The sequence below is a fragment of the Ambystoma mexicanum genome, chromosome 6p (assembly GCF_040938575.1).
Source record: "Ambystoma mexicanum isolate Mex_15411 chromosome 6p, UKY_AmexF1_1, whole genome shotgun sequence".
Classification (NCBI taxonomy): domain Eukaryota; kingdom Metazoa; phylum Chordata; class Amphibia; order Caudata; family Ambystomatidae; genus Ambystoma; species Ambystoma mexicanum.
Window position 1 is genome coordinate 276,456,580 of NC_090935.1, and position 27,890 is coordinate 276,484,469.

The 27,890-nt window shown below is 44.5% G+C and overlaps 1 protein-coding gene across 2 annotated transcripts in view; it reads left to right on the forward strand.

The window, feature by feature from the left end:
• C6PH18orf54 (chromosome 6p C18orf54 homolog) overlaps window positions 1–27,890 on the forward strand; it is a 203,555-nt gene that overhangs the window by 162,309 nt on the left and 13,356 nt on the right. For both annotated transcript variants that reach the window (XM_069626996.1, XM_069626997.1), the window contains one exon: window positions 13,310–13,383. In XM_069626996.1, coding sequence (XP_069483097.1) covers window positions 13,310–13,383 — 74 coding nt within the window. The remainder of the gene's footprint in view (window positions 1–13,309; window positions 13,384–27,890) is intronic.

A 27,890-nucleotide genomic window follows, 5' to 3' on the forward strand; every position in this document is an offset into this window, starting at 1 on the left:
GAATACTTGGTGTTCTTATGATAAGGCGTGATGACACTCCTGATTGCCTTAATCTGTTTTAAGGGGTCCTTAAGCAAGGCCCTTTTCACCTTATTGGCCTTTTTGGTTCGGGTAACCCTGGTCCATTCATCCTCTGATTCAGAAGCACTGCTCCCAGAGGTGCCCGTGTGATCTTCCAGGTTTTCCCGGATTCTGCGAGCCTGGGAATAACTGGCAGAATGTGGGGACCTGGTCTCCTGTGTCCTGTGACGCTCAGAGGAGTCTTCAGATCCCTCCTTGCTACCAGGATTTGATGGGTACCCCCCCAGTGACCTAACTGGGCAGAGGTTTTTAGGATGCCCTTAGGGGGCCTAATTTCCTGGGGTTCCCCACTAAATTGCACTGTACTTAGGTGCCCATACTCGGGTGCCCGCCCATCCATTCCTGGGTGGTACTGGCCTATGAGCCCCATACTTTTGGCTGGATAATAATCTGCCATTCCTGTGGCCCTGTGCTCATGCGCGCCAGGGGACATGGGGGTGGCAGAGTCCAGGGACTGAGAGAGATGAAGGCCTTTGGTAATAGGGCTTCTGAGGTTATGCTCAGGTGTTTCCCTTTCCCAGCGAACTTAATCTCCGTCAGCCCCTGCTCCCTGTTGCAATGCAAGAGCCTGCGCTTTCAGTTCCTCAGTTAAGGCCTTACTAGACTCGATCAGTCTCTCCTGCATGGCTACCTGTTGCTGGAGCCTATCACTGTGCTGACAGAGAGCCTCATTTTCTCTCTGTGCCGCCTGATTGGTCCTGGAGTACTGGGCCAGTCTCTGCTGCATGAGGTTTACCTCCTGAGTCCCACCCCTACTGGCCTGCTCCTTTCTTGCCAGAGCCTCCTCCACCCTCCTGGTGTGATCTAGAAAGCCCTGATGCTCTTTTTGGAGGTCACCCAACCCCTGGAGGGCCAAGTGATTTTCTTCAATGTTTCTTTTTAAATGGCAGACTTCCTGGCCTAAGGTATCCCGTTCCTGACCAAGAGCCTGCATTTGTGACCCCAGGTCGTCCCTCTGCCTTGGAAAGGCACCAGCTTTCTGGCGTTCTTCATCAAACTCTGCCTGGATATCCAGGTCTTTCAAAATCAATGTATTACTTTCCTCTTTCTCTCTGTCTAGTTGGATTTGCCGGGTGGCTCCCTGCTCTGTGCATGCCCTGTTGAAATTGATCTGTTGCTCCAGCTTTTTCTGGTTCTGCAGTAGGGAGTCCAAACTGTCTTGATGCTCCTTCTGCAAAGCCAGAATTCTGGTATCCTGGTCTGTCTTTTCCTGTTGCAGTATATCCATGTCCTCTTTTATTTTAATGATATACTGCCTACCATAATTTTCTGACTCCTGGCTCCTCTGCAGCCTCTGCTCAGAAGAGACCAGGTCAGATTGGGCCTTCTCTAATGCCAGCAGTTGCCTACTTGCCAGATCTTGGCCTTCATCACATTTGTCCTGCATGGCTCCCATATATAGATACAAATATGCCGCTATCCTAACCATCTTGTCGTGTTCATCTTTAGCTTTAGGAGCCATGTATAGTTCGCTCAGGGCCACATGTAAGGGACCCTGATCTCTCCAGACATCTAACCCAGTTGCAGTGACCTGTTGTGTGCTTGCCTGCAACCACACATCCTGGCCCTGCTCAGTCCATTCACCTCTCACAAATAGCTTATGTAAGAAGTGCTCTCTGGCTATTTTGATGTCTACCAGTGTCGTCATTCTGGAATTATGTTCCTTCCTGACTTACAGAAGTTTGTATTTTATTTTGAAAAACAGACCGTTTCCTTAGAGCGTTCCTTTGAGGAGTGCTTTCACAGTGTAAAACAGCGTGGTGATCTAACCGAATATGTGTATCCGGTCAGTTGGCACACTGTATTAAACTGCACAAGTGGTAACTCTAATCCAGAATCTCCGGCTACGAGCCCCCACTTTGTAAGCGGATTCAATTCAACACTACAGCTAAGTCAATGCCTAGTCTGGGATGCTGAGGGAAACCCTTATTGATATATTTTTATGTCCAGTTTGTTTACTCTGGATGACAACCCTTATATCACACCCCTCTCTTAGAATCCCCCTGGCCCCACTGAGCCAAGAAGTAGGTTTGTTTTGCAAATTAAAAGATTTATTTGAAAATTAAACAATACATATATATATCACACTTTTATAATAAATAATGTTTGATAGCACACTTGTGAAGATGATAGTGATCAACAATGGATAATGTTATAGTGGTACACTCTTTCTGATGGCTTAGAAGTGATATAGAGAGGATAAAGTAGCTGAGAATGCTTTTATGGCTTCAAGGACAATGCAATGACGAATGAAATGCAGTACAGAAAATAAACTTGATATGACTTCAACAAAAGACAATGTAATCACTTTTCTTTGACAATTCACCCTCCTCCCTTTATGCAAGGTAAAGAGATGGAAGCAAAGCACACCATTCCCAGGAATGCAATCAAATATAATTCAGTTCCCCCCCCTAGCAAGCTTAGAGGAAAACAGGTAGGAGTTTTAAACACAGGCAAGATACTTTTAAATGTGGTGGCAATGAAGTGAAAAATATACTCAAATTGCTTTTAAATCCATATAGGAGGTGCAGGGTGAGTGAGAGATACTTAAATTAATTCAGGATCACTTTAGCAATGCTCTATGAATGATTGTCGGGTTGCACACGAATTTCAGCAAGGAAAGCAAGGACAAATATTTTTACACGTGGCTGAAATTAAGCAAAATGTCAAATTGCGGCAAATTTAGTCGCGTGCGTCAAGCGCAATTACGGAGGCACTATAAGGAGTAGGAAGTCGGTTCTAGGCTCTTTGGAAAGCTTGGAATCCTAGCTTTAAGATGACAGTTAAAACTCGCTCCTAGCACAGGAGATACGGCCGATTTAGTAAAGGTAGTTTTTCGGATTTGAAATTTTAAAGCTCAGAATGACAGATGACAGTTTTCAGTTTTAAAAATGACAGAATGGCACAATGTTAGGAGGCAGTTCTAATAGGCTAAAATAGTTTGGATTACTAAGAGATTGGTTTTGGCACAGTGCTAGCTGGGTACTCACACTAGATTTTGGACAGGAATGTGACTTGGGTCAACCGGTTGGACTGGACTCCTGGCGGTTCTTCACAGCGGTCTGGTCTCTGGTTCTGCTCTCAGCACTGCACAGTTCTGGTCTCTCTGGATCTCTGGTCTCTCTGGATCTCTGGTCTCTCTGGATCTCTGGTCTCTCTGGATCTCTGGTCTCTCTGGATCTCTGGTCTCTCTGGATCTCTGGTCTCTCTGGATCTCTGGTCTCTCTGGATCTCTGGTCTCTGGAGATTGATGGATTTGAAGTCTGGAGTCTCCCGGCAAAGCGTCCCGCAAGAAAGTGGAAAGTTTATGTCCCTACCTGCGTTTCAGTGGCTCTTTTTATGTGTTTAGAAAATGGGTGGGTCGGCTCATTCTGCATGCCCAACCTTCTCAACTTACCATTGGCCAGTTTCTCCTCTCTTCCTTGATTGGGGGAACAGGGTTGTGAGTCAGAGTGATGAGGTAGGTTTATGGTCAGAGGATCCTCCCCTTGGCAAATTGCACACAAATCTATTTCTGATCCAAATAAATATTTATCGATGTATCATTTTTCTAATATTATAGGTCCAGTTAACATATTTTCTGTAGCACCAAACCATCCGATCCCTGCCTTTGTACGATGTTGTGTCCACTTATGACAGAATTCCCCCCTTTTCATCCAGATAACCTCGAAACCTTTCCGGATTTTACACAAATGTGCACCAGGGATATGGGTTTCAGATGATAGTGTCAGATTTTTAACATGTATACATTTGGAGTAACAACCCTTTTTTCCGCTACTATCCCCAAGAACATACCACAGGGTCCTAACACCTGTTAAAATGTGCACAGAAAAATCACAAGAATGATGATATTTATATAATTTTTACAAGTCCGCACTATGAATTATCCATCTTTTTAAAATCATGCTCTGGCCCCAAAGGGGTGTGGTTTTCTAAAGCACATGGTGGAATTTCTGGTTTATCCACTCCCCCCCCCCCAAGCTCAGCTTGCTCTCACAGATGCAGTGCCCCTCCCACTTCTCCTTCCAAGAGGAAGCCATTTACGACCCCCCTAATATAACATTTGCCTGAGCCAGGGACAGTGCTTTGTTTAGTTTCCTGTAGTCCCCAGGTGCTTCTCCCTTGATCCAATCACAGAGGTGTCATCTCCTTTTGGCAGGGGCAGCAGAATGCAGCCAGGCCTGGGAAGAGTGGCTGAGCAGGTTTCACTCCTGTCGGGGGTAGTTGGCGGGCAGAATTCACTCTCTTCAAGCCAGGCTTCAGCTAAATGTCACTTTAGTTCCCAGTTTTCTACATTCAAATCAAACTGACAATTTTTGCACATGCAGCTAGAATGCTGTTTCTAAGTTCAAAACGATGACATTTAACAGTTGCAACCTATGTTACACTCAAAAGTAGGTCACTCATTTATTTTAAACATTTCGATTTTAGTGGCTTTCTGTCCATTTAACTTAAGCTGCTGACATCCACAGCTCAGCCAGTTTTGTTATAAACATTGTTTTGGGCTCTTTCTCTTTCCAGATTTAGTATGCACGAAAGAATACATTCTGCCAAATGTCTGCTGGTGTTCATTGAGATTTTTGAATATCTTGTGATGTTTAAAATAGGCATTTTGAGCCTGCATTCAGGGAAACAGAGGTGATTTTAAAGCGCTTTTTTAGCCAACCGGCACTGCTGTTTTTCCTTTGGCACACATTTCACTCATGACACTCCTGGCCCATCATGCTTGCACTGGTGGGTGGCAGGTCAGGGGACCGCTTTGTTGTGCGCAAAACTGCACGGTTCTCTAGGATTCTGGCGCAAAATGTGGGCTTTTCCGCCCTCTTGGATTTCCTAAGCCCACAGCACCAAATGTTGCAGCATAATAGTCCAAACGTGGGTCAGGACACCCAGCAGTCCTACTTATAACATCCGGTGACGTCGGCTCGACGGAGGCCCTCGAGGACAGCGTATCAATGTCATCGACCCAGGATGCAGACGCCGAAAATTATTCGAAGCAGACATTACCTATCATAGATATGGAATACGTCGTTGGACCATCCCATCGAAAGAACGTTACCAGGTAAGAGAGTAACTTGTTCTTCTGGTTGCATGGGAACCTGCTGGTCCAGTCGACATTGATTGCTGGAGGAAGAACCCGCTGTTCCAGTCGACAATGATAGTGGAAGATTCTATCTCAGCTGTGCATGCTTGCGGACAAGTTTATGAAAAAAAGAAACATTTATGCACTTTATCTTTCCAGAGTGGGGCCCTCCATCATAATAGCAACCCGACAGGTCACAAGATGTAAATTCGACTGAGAAACATTTACTTTACATTTAGCAGGGATCAATTTGCGAGATAGCTGTGTGCTGATGAGTCTCCACACGAATACCATACCATTATTCCGTGTAACTGTGCTCTCTCTTCAAACAAACGTTCACATAGGAACACATTGAGCCTGTTAATCTTGGGGACAGGGGGGATATGGTTCTCTAATGAGCATATAGAAAACACCACAGAAAATAGTTTTTAGAAACACTTCCACTATACGAAAGTAAATGCAAATGAACAAATGCGAAAACAACTCTACCAGCCTAAAATGTATAGTGTTTAGCCAAACACCATAGTTAAATAATCTGTCAAGCTAGCAACAGATCACAAGAGGAGTCTCTGCTCATGCTCATGCAAGTTTATTGAGCCTGCTCGGCACTGGAGCGACGTTTTCTGAAACGTGTGCCTAATTAGTCACTATATTGCAATTTCAAAAGGTAAACCTTGTCTGAGAAGTTTTGATGGCAGGTACATTCGAAAATTAAAAACAAGTTTTCTTGTCCCCAATACATTTTTTATGCTAAATTATCATTTGATTCCCAGCCAACTTCATTATATTAGTGTAAAACTAATGTGCACCTTTCCCAAACACAAATGTAGGTCCATTTTGAATATTAACTAAAACGAGTTAACCCTCTGTTAATTTACCATTGTTCCTTCAGTAAATACAAACGCCCACATTAAGGCCGCATTAAGGTCATATTCATTCCCAGTCACATAGTAACAGCAGGCAAATCATAATTCATGCTTCTGTGAAATGCAAGACTTTATTACAGTACAAACCCTCGGAAGGAATGCCTGTGTCCCCATGGTACTATTATGTTATTGCTCAAAAGAGGCGGATGCAATGAGCAGCCCTCCGTTCTGTTGCCAGCAATAGGTGGGAGGCAAAATATTGTTTATGGAAAATACAGAAATGGAATATAAATGGAGATATTTCAATAATGAACGTACCACTTCTGAATGGTGGAGAAATGGAGCACTACATAGAACCCCAAAAGGTGTACCTGGCATGGTGGCTACTGGAACTGTATGAAAAAAATGCATAAGGCTGTACATTTAGTGTGCCACAAAAAGAGCATCTTAACAAAATATGCTATCTCACTCATAGCAAAAACAGGGGAAATAGAAACGACAGAATGTCTCCCAATAAAGATAAAAGAAGATTCCCCGTTTATCAACGTGGTAATAAATGGGCCCAAAGCAATGAAATCAAGTGCAAATAATAGCCACATTAGTCATAGATATAGATATCAGATGGTCATTTTCTAGAATTCCTATACAGAAAACCTGTGCAGATTTTCTTTCTCTATTTCCTAACCATCACAGACACGCATTTTTTAAATTTATGAAACTACAATAACATTTTAAATAGAAAGCACTCGAACGGATTTTGATTCTGTTTGCTGCCTCTTATCCCTGACTACCTGCTGCTTCTTTCTATCCACTCAGAATTCGATTATTGGTGGGTTGAGGGAACATTGCAGGGGGAAACCTTAACTTGGGTGCTATCTAGCCTAATTCAAAAAGTGCTCCTATTCACTTGTGCTTTGGATATGGTCTACTAGAAGGTTAAGCAAGTGCCTCGCTTCATTTCCATTGTCATTATCACCCCATTGGTGAATGCTGCCCAATATAAAAATGTGTGCGATATTTTGTATTCTATTTTCACCAACCGGCTTGGTTTATGGTCCATTGTGACCCGGGGAATTTCTAAAAGGGGGTGTGAGACGGGTCAGGTACCGGCTCAATTTGAATTAATTGAAATTAAAGAAGCAGCATTCCTATTGAGCACTACATTCCAGGCTAAGACTAAGTGTCCTGGTCCAGTGTGTGATGCCCGATTGGAATCCTTAACAAATGCATGGTTTGATTGAAAGGAATTAGTTGATCTGGGGAGGTATCTGCGTATACCTAAGCATTTTTAGATGGAGAAAAACAGAATTTTATCTCGCGTTTTTGTCCGTCATAAAATGCTAAATAAACCATGCCTGCTATTATCCACCTGACCCAGTCGGATGTAAAGTTTCCGATAGGCATTAGTCCATGCTAGTGCAAGCTGCTGCTGCTGCTGCATATGCTTTACCCGAAACTGCTGTTGTCTGCAAAACAGTCGGCAAAAGAAAATGTATCTGAAGCTAAAAAGAAAAAGAAACTAACAGTACGCCAATAACCCTTTACCTAGAGCCCACTGACCAGTCACCAACAAGCATCTCCTAAACAGAAACCATGCCGCATATAACAAAATCAAGCAACAGTGGGTAGATCACCAAAGTAGCAGTAACTAAAAGGAGAAAGGAAAAAATTCTACTTTTGAACATTGGAAAAAAACTTTTGATTCCAAACAGGCCAGCGAAAAGACAGACGGGTCAACTACTTTTTGAATTTTTAAATGTTTGAATTATCTTTTCAAACATTGAGTCCGGATATATTTTCTTCCCTTGTTTAATAAACATTAACCATTTTAGTCAAATGCCTTTTTTTGCATACTATATTTGTTCACCGGCCACTTAAATACATCGAATATTAGCCTATGAGTCGTGACCATATACCTAGGCATACATGAACATCTATTCAAATTTTAAGAAAGCCAGGACTAGAATTGCTTACCTCCATAAACCTATTTTACAAAACACACATATGCTGAAATGCATATGTCTTTTAAATGTACACCAGAGATCTTGTACTTCACACATTTTACAAAGCATATTACTTGTTAAACATGGTAAGAGAAACCTAGCAAGCCAAGCTTCTGAAAACCATCAACCACGTTTATCACAAGCAGGCGTATCCCGCTTAGTAAGGTGTACAAAATGTTTGGATTTGTAAATGTCAGTCATGCTAACATGACACTATACATTAAGGGTCGAATACCCTATGCAAAACCTCATCCAGCTGCTGAAACCCGCCCATGAAGTAAATTAAGTGAGCCATATATATCACAAAACCAGATGTACAACATACCAATGAGTAAATACTTAAACATACTCCCTCTGCCACTTAACTTGTAGATGGTCTCATATTGGTGTCCAGATTAGGTTCTCAGATCTATACACAGTTTCTTCCAGTCTCCATACATTATAGACTACTGTCTGAACCGGGATAGGTGATAAAGGATCTAGTGACATAAAACATATGTTTGATGCACGTTACAGATGCGTATTGCCTCTAAGAAAGAGATTTGGCTATATAGATTGTCTGTACACAGGCATATGCAAGAGATGCAGACATTGTATACTAGCCTCAAAATGTGTGCTTGCCACTAGCCGTTGCTTAGAGACAATGGACTCTCAGCAAGTAGGAATTAGGTGTGCTGTATGTGGAGAATTGAAGGGCAATTAAATGTTCGATCTGGTTAGTAGCCTGCAACCTGCGTTTTGTACCACTGAGTATATGAATACATGTTTTCCAGTTGTTTTTGGGCCCACAACGAGGGCATTAAGCACAGATGATCTACACATGCACGTTTTTTACACATAGTGAACACATGCAGCAGGCCAAAAATCTTACCAGGTCACATCCCTTTTTGTCTCCTGTACAGAATAAATAAGCTATAAAAACTAAGCGGTAAAAAAGGCTTGGGTTGAATTAGCACAGCTGGCAGTACCCATTTACCCATTCGGCACCCATCGATTGTTGTTAGTAACCAGTACATTCAAGTCCTTAGCTGTAGGCCTTTTTTATGTTTATGTTTATGTTTAATACATTTATATTGCGCACCTAAGGACCCAAAGGCTTGAGGGCGAACACATAACAAAAGACAAACAGAATACAACATATACAACGATAGCAAAAGAGCAGAACATAGGAATGATAGACCAAATGATCATACAGATGATTGACTTTGCGAGCAAAAATCACAGAATTAAATTGCAGTTCGAAGGCCCTTTGGGCAGGTATTTGCAGCGTCTGAGATACACCGGTAACAAGCTCTTCCCATATCCAACTAATATGCAGTCACTATTGGGAGAGGTGCACCATTCACTCAGGTCCAGCCTTTTGATGATCAATAAATCGTCCAGTCTAACTGCCCCCGGACCTGTTCTCTGGCGCAGCCATGCAAGAGTTTTAAATTGCACTTCTTCTTTGGACTCAATTCCAGTTGATTTCTGAATATTGGTAATGATAAAATTTCTCTCATCCATAATAAAGTCAGGAGAGTTCGAATGTTTTAGCCGTGGCATTGTGCTTTTTTTATTTGGAGATTGCGTGATAGTATCCTTTTCCATTTAGAGTTCATGGGTAAGGGCTGATTAGCTGCTTTGGGGTCCCCACTTGACTTTTGTAAAGGTGGAGATGGATCAATTTCCTGTATAGGGTCTATGTTAGAAGCTTTTACTCTTTTCTGGCAGAGGCTCAGAGTATACCAAAAGGGGTTTGATGATTACAACCGTTTGCGTAGCTTGGTCAATCATTTTCTTTAATATGGGAGTTCGACAGGTGATGTTAACCCTCAACACCGGATCCAGAGAGTTCTCGCTATGAGGTTCCTGAATCTGAGGGGAGGCATTAACCTTTGAGAGCCGAGAAGCCGCTACCAAATCATTTAAGGCGTCCACTAGGAGACTGAGCTCAAAAGGTTCCTTACATAGGATAAGCTCTTTAGCAATGTTAGCCATGAGCTCAGGCCATTCGGGGGATACAATATGCTCAAATTGTGATGCATCCCTCCCTTCAGTAACAGGAGATGGTAGAATAGGAAGTGTCTCAGAACTAATAGCTAGTGGGACATTTACAACTAGCACTGACTCCCTCTCATCCATAGGGCTGAGCAGGCCGCCCAGTAACACATCTCCTGGATTATTGTCCAGAACATGTCCTGGGTGGCCTGCCTTCACAGAGGATTTATCCGCAATCTGTGTTGACACTAATGCCTTACAGGGGGGATAGATATTTTAGAAGGGGGCATTTTAGTGGCTAAAGGTTTGTTCTGGTTGTGCTGCGCTCTTGGTCTTCTGCATTTACCAGGCACCAAGACCTCAAGTGCTTGTTCACTATTATCCACTGGGGAACAGGTCATGTGGCTCCCCGGGCCCTCTGACTCCCCCATACCTGTACTTGCTAATGGCTTAATGCCCGTTTTCTTGGGCGCAGGCATCCTGCTAAAATATCTAAGAAAAACGTACTGTTTAGGAATTAGAGGCCGCAGGGTATAGGCTATCCTTGCCTGTTTATCCTTGCCTGTTTATCCTTGCCTGTTTACCCCTCTAACTCCACCAGATCAGCAGGACCATGAGTGTGCTTGTCATGGAAATAAATATTTGTTCTGTTGAAAAGCAATGAGCCTTACTGTTAGTAATCCAGCAAAGTCATTTTAACAGGGTTACGTTTTAAATGCAACGTTTGGCTGGACATGTTCATGTTCTCTGTCATTGAACAGTGGCAGGAAGCCGCGACAATTGCTGGACAGTCCTTGCATTTAAAATACATATTTTTTTAATTAAAAATGTCAAAAACGTCCTTGAGGAGCAAAGCATATTTATTAGCTCGTCCAATTGAGTCCTGCACTAAACTGTTTGAGCTTTAAAAAGAACTGCAGGGACATCATGCGATTAGCTGCTCGGACCGTGATTGAGCTTTTGCCGCGCTGAATATTGGGATGTTATCTACTGCCTCTGGACTAGAGCCACATTTGAATTGGATGTCCTTCATTACGCTATTCATTAGCTATTAATTAGACACACTGCGGTCAGACCATTATTATTGAAGGTGAAACGTGGAAAACATTTTTAATCTACAGGGCTGGACTCTTCAAACAAGGAAGTGGGTGTTTTTTACTTCTAAAGTCTGACAAGCCTACAGTTGGTTGATGGTTTTAGGTGGTCGGGGGGTGGGTGGAGAGTGGTTTGCAAAACAAATCTAGACCCAGTGCTATACTAAGCGTTATATAGAGGAAGTTGTAGTTCAAGCACACGGACGAGAGGTATCTAACTCAAGTGAACTGAGTAAAGAAGCTGTAATCACATAACCTTGTTTAGGGGAAGCAGTTGTCAAAGTGCTGCAGGAAAATGGCGCAGTGTCCCTGACCGAAAGGACGGAATTGATGCAGAAATGGCCGAGCTAATGCACAGGAGATTTGAGATTGAAGCACTTACCAGCACAGTTCAGGAGCACTGACGGAGGCCCACTGTGTTGGAATTGGTGTCCAGGCCAGTCCTAGAAGCAGTTGTGCTGTCCTCAGTTCTCAGTTGATCTACCTTTGAGAGGAAGAGACATGGGTGGAGCAGCTTGGCATTCGAGAAATTGTAAGCCAAAAGATTGATTAAAAACACCATGCCGTTTGCTTGCAACACTCATCCTGATAATTATTGAAAAAAAGTACTTGTGGAGGGAGGTGTCGACCCAACTTGCAGAAAACTGAACCATATAAATAAGGTGGTCGATATTGTTCATTAAAAAACATACATCAGGCAAGTAGAGGGGCAAAGAAATTCATGCTGAAGAAAAGACGAATTTTGGCTCAACCTGAGCCTACAATGTCAAAACTCTCTCTAATAAATGCTTTGTTTTTTTCAAATGAAAAACAGCTGAATCTAGTATTGATGCATGACCTGAGCTTCGCTACAGAAGGACCATCTAAAATGAATGTGAGAGGGGAAACGCGTAACCCCATCGTTGATTGAAGAGGCTTCTCCTTTGGAGATATCCGCATTTTGACTCAGCAGCAGAGCAGTTTGGTGCATGGATAACCAGTTTGTTTTGTCAGTGTTCTTAGCTCGGCACCTACCCCTCTGGCCTGCCTCGCTGATTTTTTTACCCTTTTAAAACATAAATAATCATTGCTTAAGGAATTTCTGCTAAGAGATGAAGCAATTTTTGTCTGCATGGTTTCTTGGTATCAGGAAACATTAAAAGAAATTATCACTATTTGATTTTCTCCAGGGCTACCTTATGCAAGCTACCCAAAGAAGGAAACAATGACATCCTACTCCTGCTGAATGACAGAAAGAGCAGCATGTAGCACAGTCTTTAGAGTATATGGTATAGAATTAGGTGTATCCAGTGGAGTGGTCCTGCCTTTGGCTCAATCCCCGCAACCAACTTCTAGGAATAGATGGGCATGTAATGCACAATCAATAAGAGTCAACACAGCTTTGGGGATGCTAACAAACTTATTGACAATTTCTCATCTAAGGTATTACCAAGTTTTGGCGGCTAGTGGAATGCTAGATTGAATTTGGTTCAGATAAGAGGTAGTTGGATGGTAAAGGCTTTCACCTGGAATCATATGCAAACAAGCAAAGACTTAAATCCAGGGAGAGTTGGCCCAGTGACTATGTTAGAAGTAACATTTGTGTGCCTAATGGATATAATGTAAGTGTGAAAGGGATGATATTTCAGGATAGGACTTGCTTGGCTGTAGGTAGTAGCTCGGGAGTAAAACATGGACATGCCCATTCACTGAAGTGGTAAAAGCTTTTAACTGTATTTCACTGGACATTTGGTGATGTTATAAAATTCAGAAAGCCTTGGAACAAATCTCAGGAGACCCGTGAATGTAGCTTAACAAAAAGCAACGTATTGACAGAATACATCGGTAGTTCTAAACCGACTGGGAAATTAGCAAGTTCGGCTTGGCTGGATCGCCTTATGTGACTTTCATTTTCTGGTATTGGTATTGTTTTGTGAATACAATATTTCTTCACATTGGCTATGGGCATCAAGTGAGATGGGACAAAGTGTGTTATACTCATTGGGTCATAGTATCAACTTCGAAATGTGCTTTTAACTAGGTACATAATAGTTCACAATGAAGTATGCTCTTTAGTTATTTAGCCTGTTTTCTTTTATTAAAGTATACACCGTAACCATTATACTATATTACCTTTCACTCCTACTTTTCCCACCCTTTTTGTAAAAGAATCTTTTGTGTGTGGTCTTTATTTCTTGCTGACTTACTCATTTTCCTCACAAGGTGTCAACAGAAGGCTCGTCTGAATCCAACCTATTTGATCAGGAGATGATGCCTGTCAACAATTCTCTACAGAAGTAAGTAGACCCTTGCATTGCAGATAATTCTCTCAGATGTTTTCTTGTTGCCTGCGATCCTCTGGTAAGTATGAAGTATTGTTATGTTAACTAGATTTTTCTTCGGTCCTATTTCTAGGGCCAAGATAACTCAACCTGTTTGGCTTATTGGATATTTCGTTTGGGTTATCTTCACTCTTCAAGTGACAGTATGGATGAGCATGCTGACTTTTTAGTAGCTGAAGGTACAGTAAACACTTTGAGGATTAAAAATAAGGGAAGGTCAACAAAATGTGTTTGTATAAATATATTCTTTATATGTCAGTTGTGCAAAGAACTACAATTACAAGTAAGTAACTTTTAGGAAGAGAACTCGCAGAGCAGGAAACCCATCAGTAGAGTCGCAAAAATAGTCCAGTCTTGATGAAAGGCGACCAGACCTTTTGGAGAGACTTTGGAATACAGTTTTACCCTTTATTGTAAAACTCAACTGTTCTTAGCGGAGTGTTCCCCAATGTTAGTCAATGGCTTAATGCTTTTATATTGGCAAGGATGTAGAATGTTCACATGTTGCCCACCATGCTGCCTGAGCATAAAGGGGACACTGAGGGGAACTACTGAAGTAGTCCGGTCGCGGCAGACGCAGTGGAGGTCTGATGTGAGCAGCCAGAAAATTAATGGTTCAGATCTGGATGGGAAGAGTCTGTGACAGAAGACCCAAACACCGACGAATGTAACAAAAAGGCCCAGTTGGAGTCCAGGGAATCTAAAGAAGAAGGCAACGTGACAAAACTGCAACACAGTCTCATCAATGAAAAGCCTGCTTATCAGTGTCCTAATATAGCAACAACTTGAGGTCGTGGTTGTCTGCATCCATAGACCATAGCCCCAGGGAAGCAGAACAGACTTTGGATGAAATCTGAGGGCCCAGACATGCTCCGGAACTGGACACGTTGCTGCAGCTTTCTGAAGAGGCTAGTATAATGTTAATCCCAGCCAGGGTTACAGGTCACAGTTCAAGTCAAAAGGTGCCAAGACCTGTTGGGGCTATTTTTCATTCCTGTGCCAATTCCCTTTATCCTTAGAGACCTGCATCTCTTTTGCTGGACTTGGGCCTTTTTAATTCTAACTCCTTAGTGAGTGGGATATTTTTCTCACTCATGTGGTTTTTCTGAGTAGAAGTTTTGTGTTTCTTACTGATTAATGGAGTCTGGTAAACTCCATAGGCTTCTGCTTTTTGCATTCCTATTGTGCAGTGCCACTGAGAAGTCCCTTGGACTTCTCTTAATGTTTCATTACATTTTCTTGGTTGAACTACTGATTCCAAGAGTAGTACGACGATCCCTGTCTTACTTAACTTTTCTTTTGTGGAGTGCTGGGGGGTTACATAGTAACTCCTTTATCCCACTCATCATGTAACATTCTGTTAGACTAACTCACTTGCATGGCTGGTGTCAGTGGTTTCTTTTTTATTACCTTGTGCCATGTATCTGCAGGCTGATTTCTGAGCTGCAGTACAGCACCCAAGGGTGACCATTTTCCCAAAATGGCTACTTTTTTGCCATTTCTTGTCTGTTAGTTTCTTCTGGGCTTTTACTCTCTTGTTTGAATATGGGTTGAGTCCTTTTTGCATTTTGCCTTTTGCGGGCTTCAGCCCTGAAGTCCGCCCAGGCTCTATTGCGTCTGGAAAAGCAGGAAGTGAGGTAGGGTCCCGAAACGTCCCTGTCCTTTGTCTCTAGGTGTATTTGCGTGAAACTAGTTTTGAATGGACGGCTGGCTGTCCTGAAGGACAGCCACACTGCTGGGTGATTGACAGCCTGAGGCTGTGAATGTATGGGAACTTATTTAAAAGGCAAGGGTTTTGGGACTAGAGGCAGTCGACCACTGGAGGACCACATCCAACAAAGAAGACATGAAGAGACGCCAGCAGCACCCTCCTGGACCTCAAAGTGTCCGGTGAAGCCCTGCAGCTGTGTTAGCCCTGTTTTCTTTTCGACTAGGAAGACCTGTATGGGACGAATCACTCCCTTGGGCTGGTGGGACCAACTAGCATTAACATAAGCTTCATTTTGGTGCAACCCCCGACTTGCTGTGACTTGCCAAGGCTGCAGAATCACAATGACCATCATCGAGTGCATTGTCTTCAGAAGCGTGAATCCGGCTAAAATGTCATGGGCGTCCAGAGGACCCTACAGAAGCAGAGAATCGTCATCCAGAGTCCAGAGACCCCTCACCGGAGTCCAGGACTGAGGGATCAAGTAATTTTTAACCAGAGCTGTTCATTCTTTGGCGCTGAGAAAAAGGCGCCAAAACCATAAAGAGCCTCTGAATCAAGGAGAATCCATTGCTGCCGAGTCCCTCTCTCTGGAGTGCTGCTGCAACAGCCCGCTAGGCGTCCTACCTTTCTTCAACACAACCAAGTAACAGGAACAAGGGTCTGCTATACAGCTGGAATACATTCTTCAGTTCACAGATACTGTGGGCCTCGGGGTAAATCAACCGTTTGCCATTTGTGGTGCTTCCTACGTTGGGGAGGGCTTTTTTATCCTCTTTGGAGCTTACCTCAACTCACTTGCACTGGCCTTTCAGCTTGTGCTTCTTCAAGGTGACTCCTCTTGAGTTGGTGTGAATTTCAATTTGAACTACTGACGTTGAGAAAAAACATTTTCTAATAAGAGAGCATAAGAACTTTGAACTAGGTCATTGACTTTGGCTGTCTTGGCTCCTTAAAGGTCCCTTTCTGGACCTGTTGGTTTTGCCAGTGCTTGTTCCCCTTACAGGTTTTAATTCTTGAACACTGTTATTGCCCTTATAAAAGACTGCCTACATCCCTCTGGGAGAATCTAATTGTTTTGCTAAGTACAAAGATTGTTCTGATCCAACTATAACATTTCCTTCTTATAACTCAATATTGCTATGGTGATCACAAATAAGTGTTATTACTGCCATCAAATGATGCCACTCTGTGTTGAAAAATGTGGGAAATGAATAACATATTTGTATAGCGCACATCGGCCCTTGCGCATTGTGGTGCTGTTAAGGATACTTGCTTCGACAAACAGCATAACTTGTACATTTACATAAGTATATAGTTCAGGTACAGTTTCTGTATACAGTTCAGTTACAGTTTAGGCATTTTTGCATACATAATCCCCCTGCTCATGTGTAGATGGGAAAGGTAATACAGTTATTGTAAGGTGTGTCTGGTTACTGGAATAGTTGAGTTTTCAGCAACTTGCAGAAGACTGAGCATGAGGTCTCTTTTCTGAGTGTTGGTGGTAGTGCGTTGAAATTTCTTGGTGTTAGGACTGCAAAGCTAGCACCTCCAGCTTTAGCTCTTTTAAAAGGTCGGGACAGCGAGCAGGTTGCAGTGTTCGGTACGTTTAGGTCTTTCTGATGTGGCGCTGTGAATGGTTTCTGAGAGGTAGGGAGGTGCTGTGTTTGCTAGGCAAGCGTGTGTAATGGAAAGGGCTTTGAATAGGATGCACTCTTTGACTGAGAGCCAATGGGTATCCTTCCGAGCTTGGGAGTTGTGCTCCCTCTTGGGTATGCTGAGGGCTTCCCTGAGCGTGTTGTTTTGTGTGGTTTGGAGTTTCCTTAAGTTCTTGGCTGAAGTGCTTAAGAATAGGATGTTGCAGTAGTCTAATCTAGCCCTTACTGTGGCTCTGGCTATGGACAGCCAGTTTTGAGGTGAGAGGTAAGGTTTGACAGCATTTATGATTTTGTTGGTTAGAGCTGCCCAAGAGGCGATGGCGCTAACTTGTATTGACATGGATAGGGTTGAGTCTAAGTGGACTCCAGTGTTTTGGCTGTTTCAGATGTGGTGATGCGAGTGCTGTCTATGATGAAGGAGGAGTAGTTGCTGTCCAATTGGTTGAGTGTTTGTTTAGTACCTACTAGGAGTATTTCGGTCTTGTCTCCATTGAGACAAAGGCCATTAGCCGCCATCCAGGCCTTGATGATGGCATAGATCTCATTGAGCTTGGCCGCGTCCTGTTCAAACGAGCCAGTGAGTGGGAGTAATACTTGCGTATCATCAGCATAATTGGTGTAAATTATGCCGTGATCGTCGAGGTCGTTGAAGAGAGGGAGCGTAAAACTGTTGTATAGAGTCAGTGACGTGCAGGATCCTTGCGGGACTCCGCAGTGGATGGATGTGGGGGTGGCACATGCTTGGTCTGAAAATACCCTCATTAGTCTTCCTTCAAGGAAGGAGGTGATCCATGTGGTAGCTTGCTGTGAAAAGTGAGCCGCCTTCTTGATGTGTCTGCATAGGGTCATGTGATCTACCAGATCGAAGGCTGCAGACAGGTCAAGCAGCAAGAGTTGAGCTGGTTTGCCTTTGTCTGTCGTTTGTTCAGTTTGTATTTTTAGGTCGAGTAGGGCGGTCTCGGTTCCATGCTGTGGCCGGCAATGAAAAGTTACTCACCTGCCTTATTGCTTCTGTTACAAATTGAATCCTAACTTTGGGATTAATGTTACTATTAGTTGCTGCTTTTTGAAGAATGCTTTAAATATCGTTTGTGTGTATATAAATACCTATTTATAATATAACTTTTGTGTGTAAGTGTTAACTTGGATACCTGTATCTACTGATTTCATTGTAAAGCTCTACAGCTCACATTACCCCTTTTAAGATCAGCCTGACTGCTCGGTCACACTACCAACGTGTGTAGTACAGGCCTATATTAAAAGGTGGGTTACCTAATACCAAGAGATAAGTCTTGTGTAGTCCCACACCAGTTGGACTGCATCAATTCTTACCCAACGAGACCAAACACTGGAGCGTTTCCCATCGGAAGAACAGTACCAGATCATGCTTGGCAATACAGGCATACCCAGAGGAACACAAAGCACCTTTCTGAGGAATGGCTCTGACTAGTCCTGATGATAAGGGGAAATGAGCACTGATATCAGTTTCCTCTGGTCCCAGGAGAGGCAGAGCTATGTTATCTGGTTTTCAAGGGTCCAAGAGATGCTGGTGCAGAGCCTCTGTCGCCATTCTTTGGCGAGACCTCCCTCCCAATGCATCAACTTGAATCCCAGCATTTGACAAAGTACTTGATTAGAGTATCTGCTTTATTCCTACACCGGGGGTAAAAGGTGATCCTCAGTTCCAGTTGGTGAGAAATGCAGCATTCAAAGTTTGGTCAGTCAGCCATTCAGTGTACCTCAAAAGCCAACATTAGCACCAGGGAGGTCTGGTTTCCCAGTATATCAAAACAGAGTTAAAGTCCGTATTCCATGAAATTGAAGGCGTGCCCTTTGATTCTATCATGGCCCTGATTCTAACTAATATTAATGTAAATGTGTTTGAAACTAGAATAAATATGTTCATCAAATCTGTTTAAATGGAATCCTGTTGAATGGAAGCGTTATATCGATGATGTTCTAGTAGTTAGTTAGAGTTGTAAGAAAGAGGATAAGGACAACTATTGTTGGAGTTAATGCACAATAGGCATCTACAATTACCAGAAATATAGTAAATACAATATTGATTTCTTTGATCTTACAATCTTTGAAAATGATGGTGGCCTATGTGTCAAACCTTTCCATGAGAACACAGATCCGATTTCTAATTTAGGTTTTGACAGTCATATATAAGACTGAACCTACTGTTTGGCAATTCTTTTTTTCTTTTCTCCAAATAATTGTATTGCTATGTTGTGAGCTTACATTTTAATAAGTGAAGAAAATGCAGATAATATGAGGAGACCAACTCATTATTATTTAAAAAGATTGACATCTTGTCATGCTTTATATTATTGTTCTCTTCCCATTCTTCCTCCCCTTAGGTTCAACTAGTGATGATCTGTTCCGAATGTCACTAGGCCGAGTAGGACTGTTTTGGTTTTTCTTCACCTTCCTCCTACCCCTTCTGTCTTTTTGCGCCTTGAAGCACTTGTGTATAGGTGCATTATAAATACTCAAATAATTAAAAATAAATAAATTAGCATTTTCCAGCTTTTCTCAGTGATGGTGTTCAATCTAAGAACCTTTAATATGATTCTGAAGTCCATCTAGGTTCCCTCAACTGTTTGGCACAATAGTGCTGTGTCGAAGTATGTAACCTGCATCCCACATAACCTTACAAGCCTGATTTATCATGATATTCTGTGAAGATCAAACACATGTCCTCTCAAACATATTGGACATAACTCTCTATAATCTTTTGCTTTTTGCTACAAATTGCAAAAGAGAAGTCCGGTTTTCTCTTAATTCCTACTGTACCTCATTAATGGTCGCTGTTAATATTTCAAAACCAAGAGAAACCAAAGCTATCGCTTCAGCAAGTGAATGTGATGAGATTTTGTTTTACGCTACGTGACTCCTAGAACTAACTTGGCAGCCAATAGCTTGGTAGAGAAAATATGTCCTGAAAAGGAATGCAATGGTTAAACCTTCTACAATGATAATCCCGATAAAACAAGACCAGTGGCTTGACAAAATCCTAGGTGGTGTGTCTCACCCAGGTCTTCCACAGTTGGTGGAGCTCAATAAAATGTCGGAGAAATTTTCAGCTGGTTCAGTTCTGGGAGTATATATTGGAAGAGTTTTGGAAAAGTGTAATAATCACAGCAAAACCACCATTTCCAGTGCATTTCTTTAATCTACCTGTCCAAGAGATGGATATATTTTTCCATTTTGCCAAGTCCTCACGTATAGATGCGTGCAATCGAGTAAAATTGGATTTTGAGATGAGAAACCTTAGGCGTGAGGTTAACACCCAAGTATTTTATATGGTGTTTCTCTGTTTGGAAAGGGATTTAGGATTGTAGCAGTGATTTTTCTCTACTTCATTGAGAGAAAATTTGATATAATTAATTTTAAAGGCCTAACTTTTTGCTTTATTCCTAGTTCTCCCATAAGATTTGGAAGGGAGTTTTTAAGGTCCAATATTGAAACCAATCTTTCGCTTGCGAACATGGAGAGTTCAGTGTTGCTAAATTTTAGACGTTGGTTATTTGCACTACTTTTCACCCATCTCGCAAAGCCTTCTGTTTCTGCAAATAAATTGGTAGCTAGCTGTCTTGTGCCTCTCCTGGACTTCATCTCGAATAGTTCCCATTCATTTTCACTCTTGATGAGTGTTAAGAAAGATTGTCCCTCTATGGATCCCCCATCACCTTTTTGCTGTTACCCTGTCCTGACCTTTGGAAGCAAGTTAATCCTTACTTCACTTGTCTTGCTAAGTTTGTCTGTTTTGGTGGCACTGCTGTATGGCTTTCAGTGCAGTAGACATCTGTTCCCCATTGTGAAATTCTCTGTTAATTTTGCTCTTCACCTTCCAGTGAAGTGTGGTAGGTGTAATTTGTGTCCCTATAACTTTGCTTTTCATAACTTTGTGGTTATTTGGGATATTTTTCTACTGTGTTTTTTTTTTATTCTCTTGTGCACCTTTACATTTTAATGCTTAATGCCTTTTGAGTACCATACACTCTAAATTTGCTCTGGCACACGATTTGTACATGACCATCCTATATTTCGGCCTTCTTTGTGCCCTCTTCAGGACAGATTTGTCCTATATGGAAAGCTTTTTCAATTTGCGGTGGATGTGTTAGGCTGGATTTGGGGGCTGGAACTGGCTGGTCCCAGTACACACGCATGCTAGTGTGACTCTTGCTGGGCCGATGTTGTGGTCAGAGGCAGTCCAGGATTGGACAGCCCATGCCAGTTTGAATGGGATTGTGGGCGAATCCATGTCCAATCGGAGGACTTTTGCAGCCATTCTTCAGGTCAACATTGGAGCCAAGATCTCTAAGAAGAGGAGCATCCTGCTTTAGACCTGGAACTCATTGGTGCAGCCATCCAGCAAGGCCTTCCTCCACTGTTCCGGAAGTCCTACCCTGGGGGGTGGGGTAGTGGCAGTTGCGAGAATGTGAAAAGTAACATCTTTTTTGCCCAAAACCTGTAACCCAAGATGCTAGCCAGTTTATTTTCTATATTTACAGGGAATGTCCAGTAATATCAGCCAAGAAATATCAGCAGCAAAACTGAAACATTGCCACAGCAAACACGAAGCTCTGGTGAAGCCGTGTTAGGCAAAGTTTGAATGCAGTACTCATTGGGAACACTACAAACAACTATGACTACAGGTATAGGCAACCCAACCTTTGGTATAAGCTTGTACTACACAGTTTTGGTAGCGTGTTGAAAAGCCAGGCTTATCTCAAGAGGGGAAATGTGAGCAAAGATTCACAGTTACAGGTATTCAAATAAACTCTTACACTCAAGGGTTCTTGCATAGACAATTATTCATTTATTTATCAGTCAGTTATAAAGCCTTCTTTAGAAGGGAGCAGTATAATAGTAACATACACATACACTTCAATACTGTACAATCCGAGTTTCTAAATCAGACAAGACCCTTTTAGGAAGGCCCACAGGCACAACCTACACCCACAGGTGACTTCAGTAACAAGTGTGCTGGGGACATTAATATCTTACTGTTGGCATTCAGAACACTCTTAAAAATTGGTAAAAGGTAAAGGTTATTAGAACACAAGAGATCACCAATATTCTTAAGCAGAGCAAATACTTTCAGATCCTCTTAGAAGAGTCATACATTTCAATAGGCTTATGTTCTCTTAGACTTGTTTTACAGTACCTTAGCAATGAAGAAAAGATGCAGCTGATGATTTCTGTTCCTGTGCAGCTCTGCAGATCTCACTGTTCCTGGGCCTCAGTCATGGGGAGAAGAGGGAGGACGTCAGGGGACTCCTGCATTGCACTGGGACTGGCAAAAACTGCAACCGGCAAACTTCACTTTCAGTGGCTATTTCGCGTTTTAGCTCCTTTCGACCACCACAATTAGCAACAATGGGATTCCTAGCTGTTGAGGTGGGCTTTCCTTGCTTCTGGGGTCCCACACTCTGTTGAGGGGATCAGGCTTGGTCAGTCCTGCTTCTTGGGAGTCCGGAGGATCTTCCAAAAGTTCTAGGCCAGCTTAAAAGCAACGCACACAATCTGGTGTTCCTCTCCCTGGCTCTACGGTTTCCAGCAGCACTCTGTGGAAAATCAACCAGCTCCGAGATGGATGTCCAGGTGGCTTACTTTGGAGTTGATTGGTCCCAGCAACTCAAAGGGAGAAGTCCTCCTTGCAGGGGCTTTTCTGTCGATGTGAACTTGGCAAGTTGGCACTGCAGCAGGGCTTTACCGGTCAAACCAACGGTCCAGGAGTTGCAGCAGACGTCCTCTTCAAGTTCATCTTCGGTTCCTTCGTTCAGTGGTCGACTCTGCCTCCCAAGCCAAAAGACTTGCCTTTTATTCAGTTCTCTGCCATTCATTCCAGCCTAGCTGTCACTCACCCAGCAGGGTGGCTGTCCTTGCCGGACAGTCAGCCAGCCAATCACCACAGAGTGCATTTGCGTCTCCTAGGAGACTAAGCACAGGAAGTTTTGGGCATCTCCCTCACTTCGTGCCTACCGCAGATAATCTGGAGCCAGAGTCGGGTTTCACTCAGAAACTCAGCCAAAGGCAAAATGAACAGAGACCAAACCTCGCAGAAGGACCTTTCCACAAAGACATGGTGAAAAAAGAAGACCGGGGGCCATTTTATCAAAGATGGCTCTGCGCCATTTTGAAAAAGATGGCTCCCGCGGTTGCTTTACGGGAGCCACGAATGGTCGTGGTTGATTGATTGATATTTTATTTCTATCACGCTCGTACACAAGTGTTTCAGAGCGCGACAAGGCAAGGGAGGGGAACAGGGGAGAACAAAACAGCGATCTTACTAGGCCCAGTGCCATTGAGAACGCACAAGTGCATGGGAGAGGGGGAAGGGGAAAATTGCATGGAAGGGGGGAGAGGTGGAAAGTGCGAAGCAGAGGAGAAACAGATAAATAACAATAAATAAATAATAAAGGCAACAAACAGCGCAAGTGCTATGTTTAAGGCAGCAGACAGGGTAGGTCCGATAAGTGCAGGAAGAAAAAGGGGGGGCTGTATGGGTACAGATACAGACCCCAGTGCAAGGGGTGGCCCGGAGACAGTGTGGGAGGGTGGCAGGATGAGCAGGTACATGGGCCCAAAAGACAGAGGGTGGCCAGGTGCACGGTGCCAAGAGAGAACAGATCAGCAGGGGAGAGGGGGAGCGAAGGCAGAAGAAAAGAGGAAGGTCTTGAGGTGCTTCCGGAACGGGAGATGGTTCTCCTCAAGTTTTAGAGTGGCAGGGAGGCTGTTCCAGAGGGAGGCCCCAGCCAAAGACGGAGATCTACACCCAGCTTGTTTCTTAGAAAAACGACTGACCCTGAGTGAGTTGGAGGTAGAGGAGCGAAGAGCTCGAAAGGGGAGGTATTTGTGGAGGGAAAGCTGAAGGTATGTTGGACCCAGGCCCCAGAAAGCCTTGTGGACAATGCAGAGGGTTTTGAATTTAATCCTTGCATCCACTGGGAGCCAGTGGAGAGATTTCAGAGCTGGAGAGATACGATCCCAGGGCTTGAGGCCAAGGACAAGTCTCGCAGTCCTGTTCTGGATTAGTTGCAGAGGGCGGAGAGTAGAGGCAGGTAGATTTAGAAAGAGGCTGTTACAATAGTCCAAGCTAGAGAGAACCAGAGCTTGAGATACCATGAGCTTCTGGGGGAAGGAGAGGAAAGGCAGAGTACCTCTGAGGAGGTGCAGTCGGAGATTTGACTTTTTAGAGACCTCAGAGATGTGGGTGGAGAAGGAAAGGGTGGAGTCAAAGATGACCCCGAGGTTATTAGCCTCACAGGTGGGGGTAGGAGGAGGGCCAAGGGAGGCCGGCCAGAGAGTGAGGGGATAGGATGGTGAAGGTGTGCCGATGAGGAGGATCTCCGTCTTGCTGGCATTCAGACAAAGATCATTTGCGGCACACCAATCTTGAATGGCAGTTAGGCAATCAGAGATGAGATGGCAGAGAGCAGCCTGAAAATGAGTTGAGTGTCGTCAGCATAGCACTGGAAATTTGAGCAGAAAATGGCAATGCAGTGGGCGAGAGTTGCCAGGTATTGGTTGAAAAGCCAGGGCGAGAGGTTAGACCCATGGGGAACACCACAGGTAGAGAGGAAGATAGATGAAAGGAAGGACCCAAGTTGGACTGGGAGGGTCGATCTGAGAGGAAAGAGGTCAGCCAGGCCAGAGCCGGATCAGTGATACCCAGGTTTTCCTAGAGACGGTTGAGCAGGATGGTATGGTTGACCGTGTCGAAGGCAGAAGAGAGATCGAGGAGGATGAGGACAGAGGGAATGTTAGAGTCAAGGTTGGTGAGCAGATCTTCACGGATGTTTAGGAGAGCAGTTTCCGTGCTTCTGGCAGCTCTGAAGCCAGACCGGTGGTCATGGAGACAGCCAACAGAATTGGAATGAAGGGTAAACTGAGAGATGGCCAACTTTTCCAGGAGTTTGCCAAGAAAGGGAGCAATGGAAATTGGGCGATAGTTAGCTGGACAGGAAGGATCAGCTGTGGGTTTCTTGAGAAGAGGATGCACAAAGGAGTGTTTCAGAGGGGAGTGGAAGGATCCAGAGGCAAAGGAGTGGTTGCAAAAATCAGCAAGGGCCGGAGCAAGGGTGTCCATGTGGTCCTGGATGGTTTTAGAGGAACAGGGATGAACCTGTTTTTAAGAAGCTTTCATAGATCAGACTTGTCTAGCAACCTCGTCGGGGGCGAAAAGAGGAAAGGACGAGAAGGATGGTGGGAGGGTGGCTAAAGGAGGGTCACCAAGCACAGATGGAGAGGGAAGAGGAGTGGTGTGTGTGTGGAGAGGGTGGACAGTATGTCCTGGGTTTTTGAAATGAAGTGAGAGGCAACAGGAGGGGTAGAGACTGCAGCAGGGTTGGCCAGCTCCTTGCAGATTTTAAAGAGTTCAGCCGAGTTGTTAGATGCCGCAGAGATACGAGCTTGAATGTGGACTCTCTTCTTGGTGAGGACAGAGAGTTGGTATTGCCTTTGTAGCAGGCGACAGGCCAGTTTGTCAGAGGATGAACAGGAAGTCCTCCATTTCCTCTCAGCTGCTCTACACTTATGTTTAAGTGTAACTAGGTCAGAGTCATACCAGGAATTGCACTTGGCTTTGGACTTCAAACGGATCCTCATGACAGGGGCAAGAACATCAAGCGTATCAGAAATTGAAGAGTAGAGCAGAGACAGGGCTGTATCAGGATGAGAGACAGCCAAAGGTGTAGGGGGGGGGAGAAAGTGGTGGCAAAAGCCTCAACTGACACACGCTTCATGGGACGGATGTCTGAGAAGGTAGGTGGCAGTGTTGGGGTAGGCTTGGCTTGGGGGATGAGAGGGAGAGATGAGAGGACGGAGTTATCGCTCCAGGAGAAAGGATTGGTCAGAGGGATGGAGAGGGGGAGGTCAGAGGAGATCAAGACATCAAGTGTGTGCCCTGCAGAGTGAGTCGGGCAAGAGGAGAGGATGGACAGGGAGAGGCAGTCGCAGAGGTCACGGAAGAGTACAGAGGAGGAGCAAGGAGAGTCTAAATTTATTTAGGTCACCGAGGAGGAGGAGTTGACTGGTAGAGGCCAGGAGGGAGGAAGAGAGGTCTGCCCACTCAGAGAGAAATGAGGTGATTTGATCAGGAGGCCGGTAGATGGTAACCACAGTAAGAGAATGGGTAGGCGAGAGAGAAAGCCTACAGACAAGGCATTCAAAAGAGAAGTAGGTCTGAGTGGGAATGATGGAGACAGGAATACACTCAGGAAAGATCATGGCTAAACTCCCGACCCCCCCCCCCCCCCACCGGACCGGGAGGATCTGGGTGCTGAGAGGATCTTGTAGCCATCGGGGAGGTGAGTGTCAAAGCTCGTAACAGAGCTGGCCGTGAACCATGTCTCAGTAAGACCAAGGACATCAAGGTCTAGTTCTTCAAGGAGGTGGCAGATGTCAGAGGAGTGTTTGACGGCAGAGCGAGAGTTGAGAGTGGCAATATGAAGAAGGTTGCCAGCCTTAGACCTTCCGGGGAGGGGTACAGATCAGAGGTACGCCCTGCAGAGGAGAAAGAGCCCTAGGAGGGGCAGAGGAGGAGGAGGAGGAGGAGGAGGAGAGAGAGAGGGCAAGGTAGCCAAGGGGGGAGAGGAGGGGACAGCAGGAGATGAGAGGAAATTGATGAGGCCAGGGAAGCGCCTATCAAAGAGGAGGAGATTGGCTTGAGGGCCTTGGACCATGACATTGCCATTTAGGTAGACATTAATGATGACTTTAGAGGAGTCGAAGGAAGCCATGAGAACTTCCAAGCGAGTGCCACCATTAATGGGAGAGGAGGAGATAGGGCAGAGCACAGAGACCATATGAGGAGTCCATAGATCTGGTGAAGGAACGACAAAGAGGATGTCAGTAAGGGTCTGTCTGGCGGAAGCATTGGAGTAGGTGTCGGCGATAGGAAGACTCGGATTAGAGGCCAAGATATCCTTTTTGAACTTCTTCCTACCAGACTTGGTGAGAAGGGAAGGATAGTCAATGGAGAAGCAGTTGGAGAAGATAGGAGAAACCGAAAGTGCCATTGGGGTGGAAGTAAGGAGAGGATGGAGATACCTGGGGGGGGCTAAGGCAGGTAGGTGTGAGACAAAAGAGAGTGGTGAGGTCACTGGGCTGGCAAGTTACAGAGAAGAAACAGTATACAAGTAAAATACAGAGAATTTCGCAATGGGCAGCAAGATATGACTTTTTAGCACAAAGCAGGAACAGCAAGATTTGACTTTTTAGCACAAAGCAAAAACAGCAAGATTTGACTTTAGAGGGCATTGTTCCTGGGCCTCATTCCATTCAGCAAGCCGGCAAGGTGTCCCTCATAGAATGGAGAGTGTTCGCGATCAGGCGCGGCTTAAAAGTGAGCGCCGGATAGTTCTGGTCATAGTCTAGGACCGGGGCCCAGATGTCAGAGAAACTTTGGAGTCTGCCCGCCTTGGCTGCTGTGAGCTTTTCAGCTATCAATATGTCCCAGAGTTTAATCCACCATAGGGGCATGAGGGGGCCTTCCAGAGTTTTCCAGGTGCGGGCTACTGTGGTTTTGGCAGCGTTGAGTGATCAGCGTGGCCGCCCTCCCAGTTCTCGGGTAAGCGTCTTGGTGCGGGATCCCTAGAAGGACCTGTTCGGGTGTTATCGGAATAGTCACTTGGGTGATGTCTTTTATAGTGGCGAGGCATTAGGTCCAGAACTTCTTTACCTTAGGGCAGGTCCACCGAATGTGGAAGTAGGATCCTGAGTGGCCGCAAAGATGCCAGCAGTGAGGGTCCAGGGCTTGTTGGAAGTGGTGAAGATGCAAGGGGGGGGTAGTACCATCGCAAAAGCAGTTTGTGGGCGCATTCCTGGTTGGTAATGCAACGGGATGCCGTGCGCGTCCTGGTCCAGACGTCCACCCAGGATTGGTCCTCTTTGACATGACCCAGGTCCGCCTCCCATAGAGACATGTAGGAGGGTTTAGAGAGGAGGGGGTCGTCCAGCAGTAGCTTGTAGAGGGCGGAGATCTTCCCTCAGGCAGGCAGATCAGCCGCTGTGAGTTCCAGGGGAGTGAGGGGCCGAGCTGCCGCCATTCGGGTCTGGGGGTTGGAGCACCAGTGTCTTAATTG